Source organism: Hemicordylus capensis, chromosome 8, assembly GCF_027244095.1.
Source record: "Hemicordylus capensis ecotype Gifberg chromosome 8, rHemCap1.1.pri, whole genome shotgun sequence".
In the NCBI taxonomy this organism is placed as follows: Eukaryota; Metazoa; Chordata; class Lepidosauria; order Squamata; family Cordylidae; genus Hemicordylus; species Hemicordylus capensis.
In genome coordinates this window covers 9,580,534-9,606,149 of record NC_069664.1, presented here as the reverse complement: position 1 = coordinate 9,606,149, position 25,616 = coordinate 9,580,534, and the positions used below count along the sequence as shown (strand labels likewise).

The 25,616-nt window shown below is 47.0% G+C and overlaps 1 protein-coding gene and 1 long non-coding RNA gene across 8 annotated transcripts; one reads left to right on the top strand and one right to left on the bottom strand.

The window, feature by feature from the left end:
• The first annotated feature begins 1,120 nt into the window (after positions 1 to 1,120).
• On the top strand, positions 1,121 to 12,153 carry LOC128333526 (pituitary homeobox 3-like). 2 transcript variants are annotated; one of them, XM_053269033.1, is made up of 4 exons: positions 1,121 to 1,680; positions 5,762 to 5,797; positions 6,568 to 6,782; positions 7,777 to 12,153. In XM_053269033.1, the coding sequence occupies exons 1-4, from the start codon at positions 1,593 to 1,595 to the stop codon at positions 8,275 to 8,277; spliced, it is 840 nt and encodes a 279-aa protein (XP_053125008.1). In that variant the 5' UTR covers positions 1,121 to 1,592; the 3' UTR covers positions 8,278 to 12,153. The 2 variants fall into 2 exon arrangements, with proteins under 2 accessions (XP_053125008.1, XP_053125010.1); XM_053269035.1 differs by lacking the exon at positions 5,762 to 5,797.
• A 3,234-nt stretch (positions 12,154 to 15,387) lies between these two features.
• On the bottom strand, positions 15,388 to 24,887 carry LOC128333964 (uncharacterized). Of its 6 annotated transcripts, none has more exons than XR_008311136.1 (4): positions 24,277 to 24,887; positions 17,004 to 18,560; positions 15,939 to 16,018; positions 15,388 to 15,640 (listed from the first exon to the last, which is right to left on the bottom strand). It is a non-coding gene; the product is annotated as an uncharacterized LOC128333964 (long non-coding RNA). The 6 variants fall into 6 exon arrangements; XR_008311133.1 differs by lacking the exon at positions 24,277 to 24,887 and adding an exon at positions 20,486 to 23,240; XR_008311134.1 differs by lacking the exon at positions 24,277 to 24,887 and adding an exon at positions 22,030 to 23,240.
• Between the last annotated feature and the right edge of the window lie 729 nt (positions 24,888 to 25,616).

The following is a 25,616-nucleotide window of genomic DNA, read 5'->3' as shown; positions in this document are numbered from 1 at the left end:
GACAAAAGAAGAGTGGAAACATTCATTGAAATGAATAAATGTTTAAAATTAAATTTTAAATGTGGTGATTCTCTTTATTGAGCAGGGGGAGAGTAACTGGCCCTCTCCACGCCCAGCACAGTACCCCTCCAGTGACTGTTGCTGGTGTCTTATCTTATGTTTCTTTTTAGATTGTGAGCCATTTGGAGACAGAGATGCATCTTGTTTATTTATTATTTCTTTTTTGCATTTTAAAATTTTAATTGGCTTTTACAATAGCTTTACAATCAAATTACATTCATTTATTTAATTAAGTAAATATTGACTTCCCGCTTACCTGTCTGCGTGTTTCACGTGAACTATACATATAAACCATTGCTATAATAATTCAAAACATAGATACTCCACATTATTATTATTTTTTCTATGTAAACTGCTTTAGACACTTTTCTTGAAAAGTGGTATATAAATATTTGTTGTTGCTGCCAGGGATTGAACCTGGGACCTTCTGCATTCAAAGCAGAGGCTCAACCACTGAACAACATCCTCATTCCCCAAATGTACACAGTGGGCTGTCTCAGCCCAAGACAGGCAATTGCTCCATCTAGCTCAATATTGTCTGCACTGAATGCAGACTGGCAGAGCCTCTCCAAAGTTTCAGGCTGGAGTCTTTCCCAGCCCTACCTGGAGGTGCTGCCAAGGATTGAACCTGGCACCTTCTGCATGCAGAGCATGGGGCTGTACCATTGCGCTACGTTCCCCAGAGCTTTGATCTGCTGGAACTTTGATGTGATCCAGTAGGAGAATTCTAAGGTGCATCTGTTCGGAAGTTTCAGAGGCAATCCAGAAGGATGAACAAAACCCCAAACAGAAAATATAAACACAGGAACAACTGGTGATGAAACGGTGCATATTCCGTTTCTCCTCCAGAGAGCATGCTGGTAGGACTTGCAGCTGCCATTTTCTCATCCATCTCCACGTCCAACTTCCCCAGGCTGCTGTGGAGATCATAGCTGATTGGCACCTGGTTAGACTGCACCCAGCTGTCCCTGATATTTGACACAACACATACACACACACATACCCCTCCCTCCTCCCTTCCAAGCCAAAGAACACTCCAGTCCTGGGAAAGGGAAATAAACATGTGCACGGACTCAGAGGAGGAGGGATAGGGTTAAAATGCCAGGGCTCGGGGAGTAAAATCACTTCCAAGAAGTTGCAGGCTTTGGTGGAGGGAGACCAGCAGTTGGGTCTTAATGTGGGTTTCTTGGAGAAAGAGATTTCTTGGTGGAGGAAACCAGGACCCTTGAAAAATGGCTAACCTGGCTCCCCAAAGGAGATTGCTGGAGGAGATTTAAGAACTAGAAAGGGACTACAGAGAGCCAGTGCAGGGATTTGCCATCCTGGACTGTCCACTCTTCTGGAAGATTTGGGCCCCCATCTTCTGGGCCATTTTGTTCCTTTATCCTCTACTCTCAGCACACCAAGAGTGAGACGTCAGGTTCAGCTGGAAGGAGAGATCCTTAAGAACTTGTGGACTGGGAGGCAAAGTGATCTTGCTGCTCCCACACCGTGGACCTTAACAGGGAACTCATCTTTGGACCTTTGGGAGTATGTCAGCATTGCTGCCCAGCCGAGATGGAAGCGCCGATGAGATACCACCAAGGGCTCTAGCTGGGACACCCAGCACGGAAAGTGGAGGTAAGGCATGGGGAAGTTCAAGAAGATCCCAGCTCCTCTGGAAGCTGGCTTCCAACCCCACCTGTTGCCAAGAGCAGTTGTGTACTCAACTTCATCTAGCAGAGCCAAACTGCATCGTAATTCACCATGGGTGGTTGAAGAGAAACTATATCAGCTTTTCTAATATAGGAGAGTTGAAAATAGTTTTTAAAAAATATTGCTTCCCATGGTCTACAAATGATCTTCTTTCATCCCACAGTCACGTCTGGTCAAACAGGTCTGGCAGGTTTTTTCATACCAGACAAACTCCTGCGAAACCTATTAACCAATGGTGCCGGTTGAGTGAGTGAATATACGGCCAGTACTGCAGGGATCCCTCTCCTGAGCTCACTGAAGGAAACTAGCATCTGTTTCCAGCCTTGGCTAACCTCCTGTCCGCATAATCAAGGCGGACATTCTTTCCCACTCTTTCAGGGCATGCTGGAAGAGCAGACTGGAGAATCTAATCCACATTAGCAATTGTCAATGAGAGGAGCAAGTGGGGTTTATTCTTAGATTCCCATTCTTTGATCTCAGACTACCTTGAAAGTAGTCTGGGATCAAAGAATGGGAAGCTAAGAATAAACCCTAGGAATCAAAGGGATCATGGTAAAGAAGAAGAGGGAAGATGTGGGAGCAAGTTAGGGTAAGCTTTGGCAGAGTTGGGCAAACTCAATGGAGAAGATTCAGTGTCCGCACTATACTTGTGCACAATTGCTTGCATACTAGAGTCCTTGAGGTGTGCAAGACCAGGGGAATAGTGCTGGTGCCACAGACTTTCTTTGACTTGGGAGCAGGGTTCAAGATACTTTATAATCCTGTTCTCACTTCCTGGGCAAGCAACAGCGAAGGCATTCAGGCCCTGTTTGTGAGCTTCCTGGCATCTGGCTAGCCAAGATAGGAAGTTGACTTTTGAACTCGAAAGACCTTTGGTCTGATGCAAGGAAGGGCAGTTCTTTGGATCTTCAGGAGGTATGTTAGAGGAGGACTGGATGGTTTCTATCAGGAATTCTCAAACTTGTGTCCCCAGAAGTTGTTGGACGATAACTCCCACCATCCCTGGCTTCAATGCCCAGTGGCCATGGTGGCTTATAATGATTGGTTGATTGTTAAATTTATATACCGCCTTTCATTAAAAAATAGCCCTAACAACATTTTAAAACATGTTAACATGTCACAGCATGTTAAAAACTAAAAAATGGTACAAATACTAAAAATACAAATCTATTAAGAAATTAGAAAATACCTCCCCCCACAAAACCCAACAAGAAGCAGTACACAAAAGCAGCATCAGTAGAAAAAGAAAACACCACCCTTTATACAAAAGGCAAAATAAAAAACCAAGTCGTTAGCTACAGTCTAAAACAGGCCTGCTCAACTCAGCCCCCCCAGCTGTTTTTGGACTTAAACTCCCATAATCTCCAGCTGCAGTGGCCAATAGCCAGGGATTATGGGAATTGTAGGCCAACTTCTGCAGGAAGGCCAGAGTTGAGCAGGCCTGGTCTAAAAGCTGAGGAGCGGATGCCTATTGGTGGCGGGGGTGTGTGTTGGAATTCCAAAGCCAGGGGGCAACAACCAAGAAGGCCCTGTGTCCCATATGCATGAGAATTGAGCCTCCAAGAAGAGGACGACCAGCAGCAAGGTGGATGGACTCAGTTATGGCAGCAATGAATGCAGCCCTGAGAGACCTAAAAGGCCAAGTTGAAGACAGATCATCCTGGAGAGAATCTATCTATGTGGTCACTAAGAGTCGACACCAACTCGACAACACTTAATCAATCAATCAATCAGTCATTGTTGACATGCTATACTGAAAATTATTGAAAACTTTCAGTGTCACTTTATATTGAAAGTATACATTGTTTATACTGGTTTATATTGAAAGTTATTGGAAAGGTATAGAGAAGGTGATCAACCTCTCAGTTCTACCAATGCAAAGTAAGAAAGCTGGCCTCTTCTTTAGGTTGAAACGGAAATGTTTTGTGGGGCGCTAGACTAAATGGCACCCCCGATGAGGCTTGTCTTCAGTGTTCCCTGCCATCTGCTCGGCTTTTGAACCCCTTTCTTTGCGTTTGGACTGTCTTTCACAACTCTGATGCTAAGTCTGCACACAGGAATTCTCTATGTCATAGATAACAGTAGATGTGCATGCACTGATCTGGACATCCGTATCTCTCCATGTCATAGATTGTGAGCCCTTTGGGGACAGGGATCCATCTTATCTTATTTATTTATTATTTCTCTGTGTAAACCACCCTGAGCCATTTTTGGAAGAATGGTATAGAAATCGAATTTATTAAAAAAAAAATAGACAGGCAAACAGAAACAATTTTCCTCTAACCCTACAGAAACTTTTTAATTTTAAGCATAACTGCAATTCCTGCCCCTCGCAAGCCCTGAATCCGGGTTACTTGCACCGAAATTCAGTCTTCCATGCAATGATCCTGCAGTCTGAGAAGATCCAGATTCCAGAGGTTCAGGCCTTGAGGTGACACACAAATTGTCTCTGGACAGTCTGTCCTCAGGAAATAGACTCTGCTTTGCCATATGACCGTCTGTCATGCAATTTGAGCTATGTGAATGCTCAGGATTAGTTCGGGCTGAATGAGAGAGCTTTTTATGCTACCCTCATAAACACTTTCTGTACTCTGGGTGTAGTATGCAATTGTTACCCTGAATACAACATTCACAGCATGGCTACCATGCTGTGGAGCAGATTTTGGGTATCGTTAAAGGGAGGGAAATTGTCAGCTGCTTAACATGTTTCTACTGTTGGTTCAGGAGGAGAAATTTGGGGTTTCTGCCTTCAGACCAAACACAGATATCTTTGATCAGATTCTTCTTTCTTTAGTGCAGCTGCGGAGAGCTTTAATTATGATCAGGCCCTTCTTGCTGGTGGGGGTGGGAGTGGGAGAGTTTAGCCCTCCCCCCACCACATTTTCTCAGTCTAAATCCTGGTCTTCTGATGCTGCTGTTAGCTCTGCAACAGAAAAAAAACACCCCATAAATTATCCCTATATTTCTACTCCTTATTCCCCAGCCGGGCCAATAGCCACACTGGAAGGCTATTAGCCCTAGCTGCAATTTAGATTTTGCCATTTAAATCTTGAAAACAGAGCAGGGGTAAGGATTCAATACCCTTTCCCCAGAACTGCTGGGAAGCATTGGAATTAGTCAGCAATGGAATTCCACGTGGTTGTTTTAATGTTTTTTAAAAGGGGTTGCCCAGTTACAGACCTCTGGCATAATATGTGGCTTGGTCCTGGGGGCCAAGACCTCTTTGTAGAGTGGTAAAGAGCTTTCCGGGAGGATGGACTCCTCTGCTCATACATAGATACACAGAGATAAGAAAAGTGTTGATTTCCACTAGCAGGAATTGGTGATAAGTCTTCCAGGCTAAGCTAAGTCATTTAGCTAGTCATAGTGAGGCAGTAAACCACTTGCTACATTTGCCCATAACACAGAACCGGAATTGAAACAGGCCAGAGGTTCTCCAAGTGTTACATGTGAATGCATGCAAAAGTGGTTCTGCATGGTGACGTAGACAAAGTTTCTGTTTTCTGACTCCAGTCTGAACCCTTGGGTTGTAGTGAGTTTCATCATCTACAACCCAAGGTTGTACACAGCCTCCGTTGCATCCAAATCTGGAACTGCAGGCTGCATCCCCTCCAACAGGAGTTGAAGTGCCTCCCTTAGTTCTGGCTGTAATTGGCTGTGTGGGCTGCCCTTCAGACAAGAAAGAAGCCCTCACAGCCAGATCTGCCTCCTCTCTGCCATCTCGCTGACTGCAGAGAAATTGCTCTCCATTGTGTCCCAATTTGGATGGGAGAGCCGAGTGAGAGGAGAGCAGAACTGAGGATCCATTGGACCTGCAATTCTACGTTATGTACAAATGCGGTCTCTGTCTCTCTACTGCATTTTTCTGAATCCAAGACTAGTTTCCCTCCCCCCACCCGCCCCAAGTTATTTGATGTTAGAAATCAGAGGGATATCTTAAATTCAGAGTCCTTTTGCTTTGGGGCAAGTATAAGTATAACTTGTATTTATCTTTTTCTTTCTTAAGGGGCTCATCTTAAATTCAGAGTCATCTTGTATTCAGGTAAAAACAGTATTTATGCCCAACTGGATAGAATCAAAGCCAGTAGACATAGCTTAGCTTCACAGGGGTGATTGGAAATGTATTTCTGATCCTTTGGGAAAGGGTTGATTCTCATGCTTTGTGGCACTACTGCTACTCTGTGTGTGTGTGTGCACGCACGCGCGCATGTGTGCATGTTGTGTGTGTGTGTGTGTGTGTGTGTGTGTGAGAGAGAGAGAGAGAGAGAGAGAGAGAGAGAGAGAGCCTTCTCTGTTGTTGCCCCCAGGCCCTGGAATGCTCTCCCTGTGAGTGTCCTCTCTTTGACATCTATGGCTGCTTTGAAAAAAACAAGCAAAGACCGTTTTATTTGTGCAGCCTTTTATCTTTTAGGGGCTGCCAGGTTTCTCAGTTCTCCTGCTTTTCTGTCTCTTTTTTATGGCAGTTGCTTTTTGGTATTTTTATTGTCTAAACTGATTTTAATGTTTTGATGTGATTTTGATAGAGTTTTACAGTATTTTAATTTTTGTAAATGACCCTGGGATGAGTGTTATGAAAGGCAGTGCAGAAATTGAACTACAGTATACATAAATTTATATAATACCACTTTTTAACAAACATTCTCAAAGCGGTTCACATAGAAAAGTAATAAATAAACAAATAAAGATGGCTCCCTGTTCCCCAAGGGTTCACAGTCGAAAAAGAAACGTAAGGTAGACATTCACCACCACTGCAGGAAGGATGCTGTGTTGGGGTACACGTTTAATGCCTGTTCTGTGAATGATGCCTTCCAGGAGAGAATGGTGAGAATTCCCAGTGCAAATCTTCCGACTCCAGCGGTGAGGAGGAAGTGAATGTGGGAAGGAAGAAGCCCCGCAGGCAGAGGACTCATTTCACCAGCCAGCAGCTACAGGAGCTGGAGGCCACTTTCCAAAGGAATCGCTACCCGGACATGAGCATGAGGGAAGAGATTGCCGGCTGGACCAACCTGACGGAGCCCAGGATTAGGGTGAGTGAGGGATGCATCTTGGGTGAAAGCAGCCCCTGGAGTGAGCTGAGCCTCCAACTGGTTTCCAGGCTCAAAGGATGAGCAAGAGGCTGAATGGGGTGGGAGAAAGACAGCCGCCAACCCTGGCAGGATCAGGAGCTTTGGGCAGGGCCAGATTATAACATGCCGAGGCCCTAAGCCATGTCAAGCTTAAAAGGCCCCATAGCATGACAAAACAGGTCCAAAAAGGTCCCCCCCTCCCTCCCCCCCACTCTCTCTAGTTTTATCAGAAGGCTGATGTCTGTTTTAGTGTCTTTTCCCTCTTTCTCCTTTATTTTTCAACCAATTATGTAAAAATTGAAATCTACCCATTTCCTAGTATCCAGGGGCCCCTCATCATGTGAGGCCCTAAGCGGTAGCTTCCTTAACTGGCACTGGCTCTAGGATCTCTTTCTCTCTTTCACCAAAAGGCTTGCTATTTCTGGTGCTGGGGCGGCCGTTTCATGAGGCGAGGCGAGGTGGCCAGCTCAGGCAGCAGAGTATTGGGCTGCAAGCAAGGCGGCAAAATGCCCTCCCCCCGTTTTAAAAAAGGGAGAGGAGGGGGAGGGGGGGAGCCACATCTGGCCCCCTGCCTCGAGCCCCCACTGGGAGGAGAGCTGGTCTTGTGGTAGCAAGCATGAATGCTACCCTTTGCTAGGCAGGGTCTGGTTGAATGAGAGACAACATGTGAGTGAGCAATGCAAGAAATTCCCCTTAGGGGATGGGGCTGCTCTGGGAAGAGCATCTAGGTTCCAAGTTCCCTCCCTGGCATCTCCAAGATGGCATCCAAGGTGGCATCTCCAAGACAGGGCTGAGAGAGACTCCTGCCTGTAATCTTGGAGAAGCCAGGGTGTGAACCGGGGACCTCCAGCCTGCAAAGCAGATGTTCTCCCCCTGAGATGCGGCCTCATTCCACCACCAGCTGCAACATCAGGGAGCCCACACCTCTTCTCTCTGTTTCTTCCTCTCTGTCAAGGTCTGGTTCAAGAACCGCAGAGCCAAGTGGCGGAAGAAGGAACGCCACCAGCAGACCGAGCTCTGCAAAGGGGCCTTTGGCTCCCAGCTGAACAGCTTGCCTGGGAGCTCTTACGAGGAGCTCTACCCAAGCTACGCCTACAACAACTGGACCCCCAAGGGACTGCACGCCAACCCCATCCACGGCAAAGGCTTCCAGGTCTTCAACTCCATCAACCTCACGGCTTTCCCCCCGCAGAGCGTCTTCCCCACAGCAGCAGCAACCCCTGTGCCTGCTGTATCATCTCTGGAGACCTTCAACAGTCTGGCAAGTGCTTCCGGCCCTCCGAGCTCCACGTATGGACAAAGTGCTTCTCCGCCGTACATGTACAGGGACCCCTGCAGCTCCAGCCTGGCTGGGCTGAGATTTAGAGTCAAACCACCGCAGGCCTCTGTCAGCTACGGGGCTCCACCAAGTCCCCTCCTCACCCCCAGCCAATATAGTCTAGACAGACCAGTGTGACGTCAGGGGCCCCAAAGATGGACACCTGTATCTCTGTCATCTTTAGACATACTGAGGGCCTCTGGAGAGAAGTGGGTCTCTGCAAGTTCGGCGTGAAGAGGGAGCCCTGGACAAACATAAGAACAGCCCTGCTGGATCAGACCCAAGAAGGCCCATCTAGCCCAGCACCCTGTTTTCCACAGTGGCCCACCAGATGCCTCTGGGAAGCCCACAGGCATGAGCTGAGGGTTATGCTGTTACTCCCCTGCAACTGGTATTTAGCGGCATCTTGTCTTTGAGACTGGAGGTGGCCTATAGCCATCAAACAAGTAGCCATTGAAAGACCTCTCCTCCATGAATTTGTCGAAGCCCCTCTTAAAGCCACCCAGGCTGGTGGCTGTCACAACATCCATCGGTGGTTGTGAATTTCATCAGTTCATTATGCACTGTGTGGGAAAGTGCTTCCTTTTGTTGGTCCTAAATTTCCTGGCCATCAGTTTCATGGGATGACCCCTGGTTCTAGTTTTGTGTGTGTGTGTGTGAGAGAGAAATGTCTCGCTCTCTCCACTCTCTCCACACCACACACAATTGTATAGATCTCTGTCAGGTCTCCCCTTGGTCGTCTTTTTTTCCTAAGCGAAAAAGCCCAGATGTTGTAGCCTTGCCTTGTAAGGAAGGTGTTCTAGGCCCCCGACCATCTCTGGTCTTCCATTCTGGGGCTCACTGGAGCACACGCACCTCTCCACCCTATTTCTGCCACACCTCACCTGTCAAGGAGCTGGCTGCTTCGCTGAGGCCCCGGCTCCTGTTATGGCCAAGGCATACAAACAGCCCCCACCATTCTGATTTAATCTTGGTTTTGACTGCCCAATGTTGGGGTTATTATTCAGGTTTTGTTTTTGTTTTTTAGTAAGGGGGCATGGCAGGTGACATGACAAGACTATTCTCAGGTATTTGAATGGTTCAAGTAAAGCCCATTCATCATGGCCCAAAGAAACAGAGTTCTAGCAGAGGAGGAGGAAAACCCAGGCCCACAATAGGGAAGTGCACAAAACTGGCTGGCCCAGTTTAGTTTGAGTCCTAACTGGACCCAAACCAGACCAGGCCAATTTGGTCCGGCACCCCCTCAAACCCCTCCTCCCCATTTGGTTCGGGGTGGTGGTGGTTCACAAATAATTTTTTAAAAAAGTTAGTTACTTGCCCCCTCCGGGGGTTGCTAGCACAGTCGTGTGTGTGTGTATGGACCCTCCAGAGGCACTTCCTCCCCACCACCAGCCTCCAAAATTGCCCCCTTCGCCTGGTTTGGGTGCTTCTCATCCAAAATGGCCGCCATGACAGGGGTGAGGTCCAGAACAGGCCGAAGAATGCCTGGACCAGGTGAGGGGGCTAATTCCAGAGGCCAGCAGGGGGAGGAGGAACCTCTGGAGGCCCCCCTGCGACCATGCTAGTGACCCCTGGAGGGGGTAAGCTATTTAATTTTTTTTAAAAAAAAAATATTCACGAACACCCCCAAACTGGGGGGTGTTCGGTCCGAACCTGTTTGCACACCCCTAGCCCACAAGAAGCAGCGATGGAGGAGAGGAGAAGCAAAGATGGCAAAACCAATGGGATGCTGGGAGCTTTTCTGATCCCACCTAGCCCATTTCACCACTGTATTGATTTAGATAGGCCTCAGGTGGCAATAGCACAGGAGGACTCCCTGTGTACTGCAAGATGTGTTGGCAAAATACAAGCTGCCTGTGAGACCAAAGGGCCCGTTCAGAATGGAGGATGCCTGCTGCATCTCAGCTCGATTCACAGTCTGCTCTGTTGGGTCTGGGTAATCCTCAAGACTGGTTTCTACCATGGGGGCAGATGTGGGTTCCTTTCACTCTGGGTGGGCCAGAAGGCACAAAAGTGGTTTCCCAGCTGGTGGGGGCTGTCCAACATGTGCCCTCCCCATAGTGCCCCATATAGCATCGTGACAGTACGTCGGGCATTGGGGTGGGGGAGATGGTGAGCATGTAGCTGGTGGCCAGAATGCTCCTGCTCCACCAACAGTGAAAGAACCCCGTGACTGCTGCCACAGTGAGGGGACAGGGGAAGCTCCAGGAAGGAGAGGGCCCACTGATGGAAAACCATAACTAGAGAAATATATCTGCATTCCAATGATAAACTCTCCTCTTGGTTATTTGTTCAGTCAGAAACAAGCTGTCACGCGTTTGCTCCTTTGGTCTACCATATCCCTGACCACGAGATATAATTAACCTGTTTTGTGTCGATAGAAATGCCTTCACTAATCCGTCCATCTGAGAAACAGAGAACAAGGAGATCGCCACTCGGGCTGTCCTCATGACCTTCCATGGGTAGGAGAAGCCTATGGGTGCGCTCCTGTTTTCTGCTTGTGTGTGGGTTAAAAACAAGGTCAGAGCAGGCACATAGCTAAGGGAGGCTGGGTGCACGTTTGCCCTTCTCTCTGGTGGCCCTTCATGCCCGCTGCACATGGCATCACACACAGGGGGCATGGCCAGTGCCCGGAATGGCCAGGGTGACCCTCCGGATCTCATTTCCCAGCTGGCTTCTTTGTTGGCTGCATGTCTTCTTCATTCTCTCCCACACTAACAAGGGAGAGAATGAAGAAAATACGCAGCCGCTAACGAAGCCGGCTAAGAAATGAGGCCGGCCAGAGTTCGGAGGGAGGGGCAAGGGGCAAACCATGTGGCTCCCAGGAGCTGGGCAGTTCATGCTCTTTCAACCTGTCCACCCAATCGGTATTCCCTCTAACAGGGATTCCCAGATGTTGTTGACTACAATTCCCATAATCCCCAAGCAAAAGCCACAGCAGCTGGGGATTCGGGGAGTGGTACTACTACTACTGATATTTATATCCCACTCTTCAACAAAATTCTCAAAGCAGTTTGCATAGAAATATAAAAAATACGTATATAAGATGGCTCCCTGTCCATAACAACATCTGGGAATCCCTGTTAGAGGGAACACTGCACCCAATTATAGCTCTGTCCCTGGGTTGGAGACACGGGCAGTGACCGTCTGCTAAGCAGCAGCTGGGTTGGAGGGCTTTCTCTCCTATCTCCTTAAAGAGCTGGGTACAGGTGCTGGTTAGGACAGAGCCCTCCGACGCAGCTGATGCTTAACAGACCATCACGTTGCTTTTTACTCACAGGCAGAACACAGAACAGACCACAGATCACAGATTAGGAGCATGCACAGGCTCCAAATTAGGACAGGATGTGTCTCCTCCTTCATTCATAATCATGAGAATGAGCCTACTGTACCAACAAAAAACCCTGGATCAGAATAGCTTTACGGGTGAAAAGAGCATCCGTTTCTAGGCAAGAGCTGAATCAAGTGAAAAAAAGGGGTGATGTGATTCTGAATAGCTGTGACACATGGAGGCAAGCATACAAATTATTTACCACTCCTGCTTGCTTGCCTACCTGCCGCATCTCAGTGTCCCTGGCTCATAATCCTCTCCACCATGGCCCCAAAAGTTCTTCTCTGGCTCGGAGGCAAAAAGTGTGCTCCCTACAGAAGGCTGTGTCACGTCTGGGCAAGGTTGATGCATTTTAAGCTGTGCACCAGGAAATGCTGAAAGCAACCATCAGGGGGCAGCACTAGAACAGAGTCACCACTCTAAGAAGGAGGGGGAATTGAGTCTTGCAACATGTGAATCCCGGCAGGAGAAAGCTGGATTCTTGGAACTGCCTGGCTAGAAACAGCTGGGATTACGGGTGGAGGTGGGGTGGGTGCTTGCAAGAGTGGTGCTGCTCTTTGGGGGAGAACTGAGGTTGGTTTAAGACTTGTGCAGCCCATTTGTGTGCCTGCATGCTCTCCCCTACCCCCCGCTTTCTACTTGTCTATCTGTAAATAAAGAGTTCCTTTTTTTAATCCACAAGACTCCAGGACTCTGGTCCTCAGCTTTCCTTCTATTCTCTTCATCTGGCCACATTTCAAAATGGCAGAACTCGGGTTTCAGCTTCCCATGACCTAGACAGGCAGGGTTTTGTGAGACCCACATTCCAGCAAGTCTGAGTGGACACTGGCCATCAAAGGCCATTCCTCAGAGCCCCACTGTCCACCCTTAAGTCCCTGGCTTGAGAAAAGCCTAGAGAGGGAAGGACATTTGGTCAGACCACTGGTCCATCTAGCTCAGTATTGTCTACACTGACTGGCAGTGGCTCTCCAAGGCTTCAGATACGAGTCTCTCCCAGCCCTAACTGGAGATGCTGCCAGGGATTGAACCTGGACCTTCTGTTCTTCTGTTGAGCTATGGCCCCATCCCCTCAGGGGAATATCTTACAGCAGTGCTCACATGTAGTCACTCATCCAAATGCAAACCAAGGTGAATACTGCTTAGCAAAGGGAACTATTCATGCTTGCTGCCTCAAGACTGGTTCTCCACCCCAAACACTGCTTTGCATGCAGAAGGGCCCAGGTTCACTGTCATTCCCAAGGAGATCTAGAAAGCACCCCTTCCTGAAACCCTGGAAAACTGCTGCCAGTCAAGTAAATGCAGAGCTGGACAGACCACGGGTCAGAGGTGGTATAAGGTCAGCTCCTATCTTAAGTTTGTCCTAATCCTGCAAGTCAACCTGAAACACAGGTTCAGAAAGAAGCATACAAGACCGAGCAATTTATAAAGAAAGAAGCACGAGACCATGCATGTCTTTCTTTGTTTTGCAGAATCCAACTGCCCAAAATGAGATTTTCGGAGCAGAGAACTAGGATTATTTTGAGTCCAGCCTTGCCTGGAGGACTTCCAGGTCAACCACTGTTAGCGTAGCGCAGGCATAGCATAGGAATCGTCACACTCCGATATCTTTGGTGCCTCAGCCGTTTGCAATCCAGAGGGTTGGTGCTTTCCAAAATTATCCCAGCCACATCTGAGCTCTTCGTATCTTCTGGAATGTGGTCCCAGGCAGAACGCCAAGAGCTATTTTCACCCCAGTAGAGAGGAAAAGAAGCTGTTCCCCACCCCCAAGAAAAATCACCTTGACCATTTTGACCCAGTTGGATTGTGTCAATGTCAAATGTCCTCACAGAACCCCAGACTCCCTTGCTTGTAGGGTGTGCGACATGTGACTGGAAGGGCCCAGAGAACTGGCCTGCCTGATGCTGTTGGAGTGCATCGACCTATTGCACCAACTATCCTAATGACCACTAGGGGCACTGGGAGTAGAGGTAGTGAGTGAGGGTCTCCCTAGCTGCTCTACCTGTCTCTAATATATGACCCCTGATATGACTTGCCTCTGGGGGGCCCCTTAAGGCAGTGGACCCCGAGACAAATGTCTCCCCTTGCCCAATAGTACTTATGCCCCTGAATATAGTAGATTACTCATTAGGTGCCATCGTATATTCATTGCTATTACACAAAACCTCGAAACCTAGCCACGTTGAGTAACATGGGCTTGATGGTCTGATAAGAGAAATAAAATATATGCTTCATCTCCTCTGCTTTGTAGGTCCTTAATCAGGGGTAAAATTAATGATTCACGCAAATCCCTATAAAAACTGCAGTGTAATAAAACATGACCCACATCCTCCATGGCCTGTGTACTACACGGACAGTAAAGTTCAGAATAAGGAATCCCACCATATCTATCATGTAAGACCGCTGAGGGCAATACGTCAAAGTGGGCCAGTGCAAATGCTCTACGCTATTTGGAAGTTATTAGGGCTTGACAATAATCAGCTGGCTTGGTGCTAAAAGCAAGTCTCCATGATTTAAGTCATTTTGGGGCCTTACCTATCTCCTGTTGCCATTCCATATCCAATATTATTTGCTTTGTAGCCTTTTTGGCTTGTTCATAACCCATGGATTGAAGCACTTCAAGGGAAAAGCCATAAAAGGTGAGCTTTTCTTTAACAACTTACTCCCACTGTGATTGGAAACTATCTTCAAGCATCAGTGGGGCCAGACCCATTGGTGAGAATACCACCTTCAGCCAATAGTTAAGGGTGGTAATCCACACTCGAGTTTCCACTCACATGACTCCCAATTCCAATCTTAATGCTGCATAGTTGATCTTAGAAACTTAGATTGTACTGTGTCTATCTGGGCAAGGTTAAAGTAAGAGCCCAACTGTGCACCGTATAGTAGCTGCGCCACTACTTTTGCCTCAAATAATTTCAAAACCGCAGAGACATATCGCCCTCCTTTGGTATAGTAGGATCTAATAGCTGAGGGGCTTCTCTGTGCTACTTGTGAAGCACAATCTACGTGTGTGCATCTCTCTGACCAGAAGAATGCAATGTTATTTCTAGATAGTTAAAACTGGTCTATTTTGTTGCCATTAATATACCAACTATCGTCCTCAAATCTCTTGGCAAAGGTCATAATTTTCGTCTTTTGATAATTTATCAGGAGCTTTTCCTCCTTACAGAATTGCGCAAAGGATTTTAGGGCTCTTCTTAGGTACTTCCCCAATGAATACTTAGTATTTAGTTCTACAAGTATCTCCATGTGTCTTCTCTAAATAGCAGTAGGAGTAGGTAGCTTCTTTAGTGCTCTGCTAATTAATCTGGGGGTAAAAATTACAACCCCCAACACATGCAAGGTGGGTCCCGCTCTGCATATACATTAGAGAAAGAACTGCCAAGTTACATGTGCTGTTAAACCCATCTTTCCAAGATGAGCTTAAAGTGGAACTTGGCCAGAAATGGTCCGTTTAACTTTAAAAAGATAAAGGGACAACCAATCTGGTGCATGGTGAGGAATGGATTCTCATCCCCCTTCCCCCGGTGCTGTTTTCATGCCCAAGACTGCCCTCTGAAGTGGCAATTTTCTGCAAATTGCCATTGCAGGTAGCAATTTTCAGGGTGAAAATGGGGCTGCTGCACACCACATTTCCAAGTTGGATTGAAGGTAAAGTAAAGTGTGTGCCGTCGAGTCGATGTCGACTCCTGGCGACCACAGAGCCCTGCGGTTTTCTTTGGTAGAATACAGGAGGGGTTTGCCATTGCCGTGTGTGTGTGTGTTTTGTTTTAAATACATGTTTGTTTTGTTTTAAAAGATGACAGATTCTGCAATTTATTTATTTAGAAAACTTTCCCAGCTTCTGCAAACACAGTTTCAACTGGGCAAATAATAAACCCTACTTCCAGGTCTAAAGATCTGCACACACAAGCAACTAATTCAGATACAGTTTATTTAATAGTCAACATTACAATAAATAAATAGGGAAAAATACATTTATACTACAAATACACCTAATCTGAAGAAGAATGACCAATGGGGGAGGGGGAGAAGAGTTCTCAGCAGTACAGAGTCTAGGACCACAGGCATCGAGGGGCTCACAAGTTCCGATTGACACAGGACATGCTGATGAGGGAATAATACTTCTGACTTTAAGATGTGGCCTCTGGTAAGCTAGGTAGGTCACCCCTGCAAACATACAGAGTAGACTTGGGAAAGGATATTCTCCAATGCATCTAACAGAATGGCTAGAATAATTCTCTAAAATATTCCCTTCAATTCTTTTCCAAGTCTAACACAGAGCTGTTAGCAAAGGAATCGGGTGGGGCGAAGAGTCTGCCAACCCCACGTTGCCACCAGGCTCTCCTTCGATAATAGGAGAAAAACCCCTTGACTGCGGCCTCCCCTTCTCCCCTTCCCACCCTCTGCTTCCAGAGCATGACATCCAAGGGCCCAGCCCACAACCCCTCCCAACACATCACCGTACCTGCTGAAGCTCAATGTACATGTTGACAAAGGTAGCCATCAGGTATTGGCACCGTGTCCTGGGATGGTGTTGGCGAAGTCCTGGGCAAAAAGGACAGGGGCAGGTGAGGGAGGGGGAATATTTCAGAAGAGGCAAACTGCCAGAAGCTCTCAAAGAGTACGCAGTCACACATCAGCACACAGAAAATTAGCCTTCCACCTGCATTCCCTTCCAGCCATAATGTAGCTTGATTTTAAAAGCTTTTTTAAACCCACTAGCAAAAAATCCTTCAAAGGGACCGACAGGGGATGGAAACATGGAGAGAGTGATACTGTGGACTTAGAAGGGATACATCCAAACTGTTTTCTGGAGGGAAAGGAAACAGATGACAATACATACACTCCAGAAGCCAGCAACATCACTTCTACTTTCTTGAGCAGAAAAGCTGGAAAATTAGTATATCAATCATGTCTTTAGGGCTTCACTGTTGTCTTAGGGCCAGTTTATTTGTTCTGCAGAATCAAGTGATATATGGCTTTTTTCTTGGATTGTACCACTTCAGGTTTATTTTAATGCTCCCCCCACCCACCGTGCCTGTGCACTTATTAAAGCCTTTAGGCAGAACACTTCTTTCCAATATGTTAGTTTTCTACAGACAGAGAGCTTTATTGAGGAAGGATCAATAGCTCAATGGTAGAGCTCCTGAGTTGCATGCAGAAGATCCTGGCAGCATCTCCAGGTACGGCTGGGAGAGACAGCTGCCAGTCAGCATAGACAATCCTGAGCTAGAAAGAGCAAGGGTCTCACTCAGCATACAGAAATTTCCTATGTTCATATTTCATAGTGGATAAGTCAAACATGCAGTTCCCCATAAGGTCTGCTACACTTCAGGAAAAGCTTTACCATGAGATTCCACTGAACATGTATAAAGAGATCAAAGGTATAAAAGACAAAGTTGAGTTTCTATCTGCCATGTGAGGTCCAAACCTAACAAGATGATGGCCCTGAAGAAGCCCCCTGTGGGGACACTGCGGCTACTTCTTCTACTACAAATACTTATCAATACTTATCAGGGAAAGCTCTTACCTTTTTGTAGCAGTGGGTGGGCTTCATATTTTGGCCAGCCTGTCTCATGGTGGCAGAGGAGAGGAGGCGAGATGTACCAGAAAGGGCTCCAGCAGCCCAGATGGTGCGTTTGGTGGTGCCCGCTCACTGCTTCCATCTTGCCCCCAAGGGGTTGCCACCAGAAGATCGGCCAGTCTGCATAGGCCTCGCACCAGGAGACATAGTCCTTGAGGAGCAGCAGGTGGTGGTCTCTCACCCCAAGGGTGTGGCTTCCGGTGGAAGCGTGGTGGCGGTGGTCAGGCCACAGAGCAGAAGAAAGAAGCCGGAAAAGAGAAAAGTATGATTAACCTGCAGGACAGAGAGGAGAGGAGAGAAGTCCAAATAGTCTTTGTTTGTGTTGCATGATAGCAAAAGAAGGATAGGAGACCATAGTACTGCAAAGGAAACCATTTTTTTCAAGGGCTTACCTTCAACCATCAGCCGATGAGGCTTCATTCTTGGGCCAGGCGCCTTCATCATGGCAGGGAGAGTCGGAGAGACCTAGTGGAAGGCCCCCTCCAGCAGCGCGAAGGGTGTATTTGGTGGGACCCTTCCACCGCTGCTGCCCGGCACCGGAGGATCAGGCCGTGGGCGGAGGCCTCGCACCACAAGACACGACCCCAGGGGAGGAGCAGGTGGTAGTCTCTCCCCCCCAGGGCATGCCTTTGGGCGGGGGCGTGGTGGCGATGGATGGACCACAGAACCGGAGGGGAGCGGCAGACTCCCCCAGGAGGAAGGGGCTGGCTCTGCCTTGGGGAGCCTCAGCGCTTGGATAGTTAGCGCTGGCAACAGGTCGAGCCATAGAGCAGGAAGGAGCAGGAGGAGTCTATCCCCAAGGGTGATGGTGGGGGGCACAAAGCCAGAGGGGAGTGGTGGATTATCCAAGGAAGAAGGGTCTGGCTTTGACTTGGGGAATCCTCTGCCGAGCAGAAGGTGGTTGCAAGGAAGATGGAATTGGCTTCAGCAGAGGTTGGGCCATCTGGGTCAGGGCCTTCTTCCAGGGGGTGGTGAGTTAAAGAAGTCTGGGGAGGAACCGTCTCCCTGGACAGGCGAGGAGGACGGTCCTGTCCCAGTGGGAAGAAATCCTTCCCAGGCTCCCCAAGGTCCAGGTTCCTCCTGGGGATGGGCTGGAGTAATTTTGCCCGCTCCATGGCAGCCTCCAGCCTCCTTCTGGGCAGTCTCCTTTCCCCCAGGTGGGGAAGGGTTTTCTCCCAGAAGGCACACTCCCACTTGGTGCTTGGGCCACACATCGAGCAGCCCTGATCTTCCCTGGGAGGGCTGGTGGGCTGCCCTTCCGAGGTGGCTTCCCCAAAGGTGCTGGTTACTACCGGGGTCAGCTTCTTTGACCTTTTGACAGGCCTCACCCTTTCTGCTGATGGTCTAGCCACAGGGCTGGGCCATCAAGGGAAAGGGTGGTTTCCTGGGAGACCTGGCTGGTACTGGCCCCAGGAACCAGGGGAGGCAGCAGCAGCTTCTGGACCACCGTGTGGCTGCTGGAGGTGATGGCCTTCCTTCCGCCAGATCTCTCTTCTTCTGCTCCTGAAAAGAAAAAAAAGGCCATGTTATTTTTATTTATTTTACACCTGTACATGCTTACAAAATTCACATCTTAGGGAGGTTTACATGACCCCTTTGGACAAATGTAAGTCCCGGAATTTCAGAGCTGAATACACAGCTTGCGGCTGCCCGGGACTAGCAAGCCGTAGATACTTTGACCCGGGGAAGAAGAGCCCTCAGTGTCCCTGGCATACATCCAGCCAGAGAGCCAGGCTCATTCCTTCCCATAACCCCCCCCCCCCGCCCCGAAGTGCTTTCAAGGGCACGGGGAAGGACCTGTGTTCCCCAGAGGACGGGCACTTTGGCTCAAGCTCCACAAAGCCAGGAAATTGGGACCTGATTGACAGGCATGCCACGTGATCAGGTTGCAATACCACCGATTGTGCTCGCTTACAACTTGCACCCACAGCTGCATGCACTACTGTTTGCTTCTGTTAGAGTAGTATGTAGCCTTCCATTCAATGATATCACCACAAAGTTTATAAAGGCCATTTTAAAGTACTGGTTTTAAGTACTGCTTCAAGACCTCCCTGGGTGCCAGTCCAAGCCTATGATTGCCTTCAGGCACACTAGAAATACAGTGGTCCCTCTACTTATGAAATTAATCCGTTCCGAATGCACATTTGTAAGTCGAAAAATTCGTAAGTCGAAAAGCGGTTTCCCATAGGAATGCATTGGGAACGGATTAATGCGTTCCGGAGCCTAGAAAAAAGACCCAGACCCCCAGTAAGGCTTGCAAACTGCACAGGAACATTTCTTTTCAAGAATAAACAGGCAGTAAACAGGCAGGCAAGTCAAGGAAACCGCATGTAAAATTCATAAGTCGAGGAAACCCCATCTAAAAATTTGTAAGTCGAGGAAACCCCATCTAAAAATTTGTAAGTCGAAAAAACCGCATCTAAAACCGGATCTAAAACTGCCGTTTGTAACTCGAAAAATACTTATGTCGAGTAGTTTGTAAGTCGAGGGACCACTGTATGTCCAACTGGCTTGTAAAACCAGAGCCAGCAGAGCGTAGTGGTTAGAGCGTTGGACTAGGACCAGGAAGACCCACGTTTGAATCCCCATTCAACCGTGAAACTCACTGGATGACTCTGGGCCAGTCATGTATCTCTCAGCCTAACCTATCTCACAGGGTTGGTGTGAAGATAAAAATAAGCATGTACTCTGAGCTCCTTGGAGGAAGAGAAGGATATACATGTAATAAATAAATAAATAAACCTCTCTTCTGTTGAAACACCAGTTCATTTCCATTTTTGGTTCTACCCAGGGACACATTCCTTTTGGGAACTGCCTCCAAACTAAAGAAATTTACCAACCCCATCAGAAGGCATATACTTTTTTCCTTCCCACCACATGCAATTCTGAATCTGTAATTTATGTTATCAAGTATCCCTGTCCTTTGTCTTATGAAGGGAAAAGCTCAAAAATTTAAAAAGAGAGAGCTGGTGAACAATTGCATAACGTCAAATGTAAATTCTCTAAAGCCCCTCCAGTTAAATGTTGGCTGCAACACCAACATACTACGTCAGGTTTTAATTTGGGGGCTTTATATGCCTTCCAGCCCAGATAGGATCCTTCTGCCAAAGGAGTCTTGAGACTACATTCCCTTTCTCCTAGTGGTCTCCATAGATATTTTGACTTCCTTTATTACTTTGAATATTAGATATTTACAATAGTGCTTTTCTTCACCCTTTATGCATAATTGATCATATTGCTTTTTTTGGTCTCATTATTAGGTTTATGTTCCTCTGGTTTTGTGCTGATGATTAGTTCTTATCAAGTTTTTATTTAGTCCATCAGGTTCAGATATTTTTTAAAGGTAAAGTGTGCCATCAAGTTGATTTCGACTCCTGGCGCTCACAGAGCCCTGTGGTTTTCCTTGGTAGAATACAGGAGAGATTTACCATTGCTGCCTTCCGCGCAGTATGAGGTGATGCCTTTCAGTATCTTCCTATATTGCTGCTGCCCGATATAGGTGTACCAGCAGGGATTCGAACCGGCAACTTTCTGCTTGTTAGTCAAGCATTTCCGCACTATGCCATTAGGTGGCTTCTCAGGTATTTTTACTAGGTTTTTTTAAAAAACTCCATGCATATTTTTAAATATTCTAATTCCTGTATATCTGTATTTTGTAGTCCCCAGAGGTGTGTCCTCCAAATGTGTCAGGACCGGTTTTCAGCAATAAAATGGCTTCTTATGTCCTTTTATTCTTGCCAACCTCTGCATGAACAATCCTCCCTCTGAAATTAGCATGCCCTACTTCTTACACCAGAATCTGCTCAAGGAATAGTTTAAACATCCCGCCACCAAAGAAACTCTGAATATAACCAGTGGATTTTAACTGTTGTGCTCAACAGATATTAACAATCAGATTGATAATTCCAAAATGACCACACGCTCAAGGAAAGCAGAAGAGCTTTCTCAGTTTCAGATTTACTGGGATTCGAATTTAACACATGCTTAGAGTCAAAATCCCACAATTCCAAACTGTTCTTTTCGCTTCCCGTGTGCAAGCACGTTAAAAAACAAAATTCTGTGACATATCTTTTCTCGAATGCTCTTGTCAGTGACATCTACACAAAATGACTTTGACCAGTTAGTGATCGGCCTTACCTATTATATATTTACAAAAACCCTCTGAGGATAACATTCTGTAGTAGTTTTGGTGTTTTTTTAGAACTTTTAAAAACCCTGCTAACTGGGCAAAGAGGCACCTTTTAACATGGCGATTCTCTTTATTTAGCAGGGGGAGAGTAACTGGCCCTATTTGGCTTATTTTAAGCCAAATTTTGGGTTACAGCCCATTTGACCCACGAGTATACCCCTTAGGTTCTGACAACACATCCACCCCCAGCACAGCATCCCTCCAGCGACAGTTGCTGGTGTAATAAAACATATTAGATTATTTCTTTTTCGATTGTGAGCCCTTTGGGGACAGGGAGCCATCTTATTTGTTTGTTATTTCTCTGTGTAAACCGCCCTGAGCCATTTTTGGAAGGGCGGTATAGAAATCGAATGAATAAATACATAATAAATAAATAATACAGGTTGTGGGGTGTTTTTTTGTTTGTTCGTTTCGTAAAAACTCCCTGTTCCCATGCCCTGGTGCTGGAGTTAGGAGAGAGACGTTACAGAGAGTTGGGAATGCCTGAAGAGGGTTTTTGTAAACAGAACAGGCAGTAAACAGGCTGAATTTCACTGAGATTATTGCCTCAGTTGTCGTCCCAAGGGCACCTTCTCCTCACAGAAGGGCCGTTTTCCTGTCAGCGTTCCTTCTGGCCGTGGGGGTGGGCAGCAGCCCGGCTCTGAGGTGATTTTGAAGCCAGGCAAGGTTGCTGGTTAAACAATGAGTGTTTGACTCCGAACGGCAAAATGACCTCGGGAAAGTCTCCAAATTTTACATCTTAGAGGAAAGAAGATATCTAGTCTCTGCAATGAATTATTTTACCTGGTTGGAATTTCCGAGGTATAGGAAAGCTTTTACCTTGGCTCGTTGCCCTTGTTTACCCTCGGCAGTTCTAGAAGGGCGCTATAGAGGGGTTCCATTTGCTGACAGACTCTGCCCTTGTGGGTTGGATCAGGTGGAAACTACTGAACACGTTCTATTATTCTGCCTGTTTTACAAGGATATCCGTGAATCTTTCATTACTCCTTTGCTTTGTAAATTTCCCGGTCGACAGGAGCAATTTTATTGTTCCTTGTTGCTTTCGGACTCAGTGTGTTTAATTACATCTAATGTGGCTAAATTCTGTGCTGCTACCATAAATATACGTCACCGGATGGTTAATAAGGATATTTTACTGTTTTAAATTTTTATCATCATTATGTTTTAAATTTGGTCAATTTTTTTTAACTAATTCTAATTTCAGCCTGTTTTAATTGCATACATTCAATTATATAACTGTAATCTTTCTCTTCTGTTTTGGCTTGTGGCTGTAACATTAAAGAACTTGAACTTGAACTCCTCACAGAAGGGCCGTTTTCCTGTCAGCGTTCCTTCTGGCCATGGGGGTGGGCAGCAGCCCGGCTCTGAGGTGATTTTGAAGCCTGAGGGAACCGCTCTGGGCCTGACAGTTCTCTGGTGCCAAGAGCCTTGCTTGGGGGAGCGGCCGGCTAAGGCAGGCTTCCTCGGAAGTAAGCCCTTCTGAACAGAGAGGGGCCGGAGCTCTACTACCCTGAATCTTTTCCTCCGGCCGGTTTCGTGCCTTTTCAAACCCATTTCACGCACAAACACCCCAAGCTGCCACTGCTTCTCCCTCACTTCTCCCATTTAAAACGGATAGCAGGTTAAATGAAGGTTGTTTTTTGCCCTTAGAGTGCATCTCTTCATGAGTATTTCTGGTTACTCCTCACATTTTTAGTTACTCCATATTTGTACAATTTTGGTATTGTTAGCTGCCTTTAATAGCTAGTTAGAAAGGCAGGGTATAAAAGTTTTAACAAATAAATAAACTACCCACTTTAAAAAAACAACACCAAAACATTTATATCCCGCTTTTCCTCCAAGGAGCTCAGAGCAGCACACACAGTTATTTTTATCCTCACAACAACCCTGTGAGGTAGGTTAGGCTGAGGGAGACATGAGACATGACTGGCCCGGAGTCACCCAGTGAGTTCCACGGTTGAATGGGGATTCGAACTCGGGTCTTCCCGGTCTTAGTCCAACACTCCAACCCCCTACGCTCTGCTGGCTCTGGTTTTACAAGCCAGTTGGACATATTTCTAGTGCACCTGAAGACAATCATAGGCTTGGATTGGCACCCAGGGAACTTGAAGCAGTTCTTAAAACCAGTACTTTAAAATGGCCTTTATAAACTTCGTGGTGATATAATTGAATGGAAGGCTGCATACTGCTCTAACAGAAGCAAACAGTAGTGCATGGGGATTTGAACTCGGGTCTTCTCGGTCCTTGTCCAACACTCTAACCATTACGCTGTGCTGGCGTAGCACTTGGAACATAGGAAGCTGCCTTTTGCCGACTCAGACCCTGCTGCTTCCATCTAGCTCAATATTACCTACCCTGACTGGCAGCGGCTTCTCCAAGGTTGCAGGCAGCACTCTCTCCCAGCCCTATCTGGAGATGCTGCTGGTAGGGTTGTCATATTCTGGCTTTCCAAATCGAAAACTTCGATTTTATGGACCTTAGCCATAACTAAGTTCCATGAAATCTATGGGTCTTGGTAGTAAAGATAACTCTCAGTGATTTCAGCGGAGCTTCCCATGAGCAATTTTGTACGAATGCTTCCCCATCATAAACAATAGCAATTTTGAAAAGTAGTATTATAAGAAAACAACATAGCTGATAACAATACAGTCTCAACCCATTTAAAACGGATAGCAGGTTAAATGAAGGTTGTTTTTTGCCCCTAGAGCGCATCTCTTCCTCTCCATGAGTATTTCTGGTTACTCCTCGCATTTTTGGTTACTCCAAATTTGTACAATTTTGGTATTGTTAGCCGCCTTTAATAGCTAGTTAGAAAGGCAGGTTATAAAAGTTTTAACGAATAAATAAAACAAAGAAGCTTATTGCAGCTACCTAGGCTCTGCAATATACACATATTAGCAGCATAGAAGAAACACTAGTGTTTTTAACATTTTCATATAAAATCAGAATTGTCACCATAGAGAGCCTCTCAAATCTCTTTCATTCTTTCATTCAACTGGTACAAAAACAAGAGATGATAAAAAGAGATACCTTATTGGCTTCTGATGAACTTCCATTAATGAGGAACTTGGATATGGCTTGATTTTGGCCAAATTCTCTGTTGCATATTTTGCAACCAGCTTTCAAAGCATTATCATGCACTTTAGACTACCCACAGAGCTCCTTTCCCCATTTTTAATGATATTTGTGCATTCGCCTGCCTTGTTTGCTGGAGGTTGGGTGGAAGAGGAAGATGCTGCCATGATGACAGACAGTTAGGCTGTTCCACTCGAGGGAGAGACTTTTGCAGAATGGGCCACACCTTCCCAGGCCTGGCTGCTCTCTGCTCCACATGGCTCAGCCTCCTCCCATCCGCCTGCAGGGGCAAAAGTGAATTTTGGCTCCAAAAACAAGCTTCGTGGTCCTGGGAGTTGTAGTGCCAGAGTGCAATCTGCTATCCAGCCTGCAGAGCTGAAGAAAACAGCTTTCTAGACTAGAGGCCTGCAACATGAAGCCAGCCTCTTCATTGTGTGTGTGCTGCAGTTAACCTCAGAGTGCTGAAAATATAGAACAAACGGCATTCTTTATTAACCTGAAAAAGAACAAGTACGTGTTAATGCTAGGGATGTGCGCAGAACCATGGCTGGGCGGTTTGGAAGTGGTGGGGGTGGCGTTTAAAGGCAGAGGGATGGTGCACTTACCCCTCCCACCGCTTTCCCCCCACCGGTCTCATTTTTCCGTAAAAACCTTTGGGGCGGCAGCGTACCTCCCTGCTGCCCCGTTGCCCTCCTCGGCTAGAAGTACCAGGCAGCAGAGAAGTCCTGCAAAGCAAGAAGTGTCCCCTCCTGCCAGTTCTCCCCCACACATGCCTCCTCTACGCCCACATTTTTCTCTGCCTCAGCAAACACAGATTTGGCCACACGTGTTTGTCATAGGAAAGTGCAATTCTGCTCTCAGTAAGACGTCTGAAATAGGATCTAGCTGGAAGAGGGCACCGGGATTCCATGCTGAAGATGCCTCTGCAGTGGCAGAGAGTCCACAGCTCTGCAGAGCACAAGTGTCCAAATGGTATCCTATTTCTTGGGCTCATAGGTCATGTGAGCCCAAGAGAGCCACCCACAGAGGAGGCTGCCTCTGTGTTGCAACTCTGCTTGAGTCACTGCTCTGGGTTTGCCCTTTCTCAAGTTGCCGCCCCTGGGGGTGGACAATTCTGCTGCGTCTCTGCACTGGACGTGATTGCAGTCCATCAGTCACTCTCCATGCACAGACACAATAGCGCCTACATTGTGCTCAATGGAAACCCAGGAATAACAGGGGGAAAGTATTCAAAGTGAAAAGTGTGATTTTGGTTGAACAATCTGAGCACCAGCAGCAGCAGCAAGTCTTTTGAA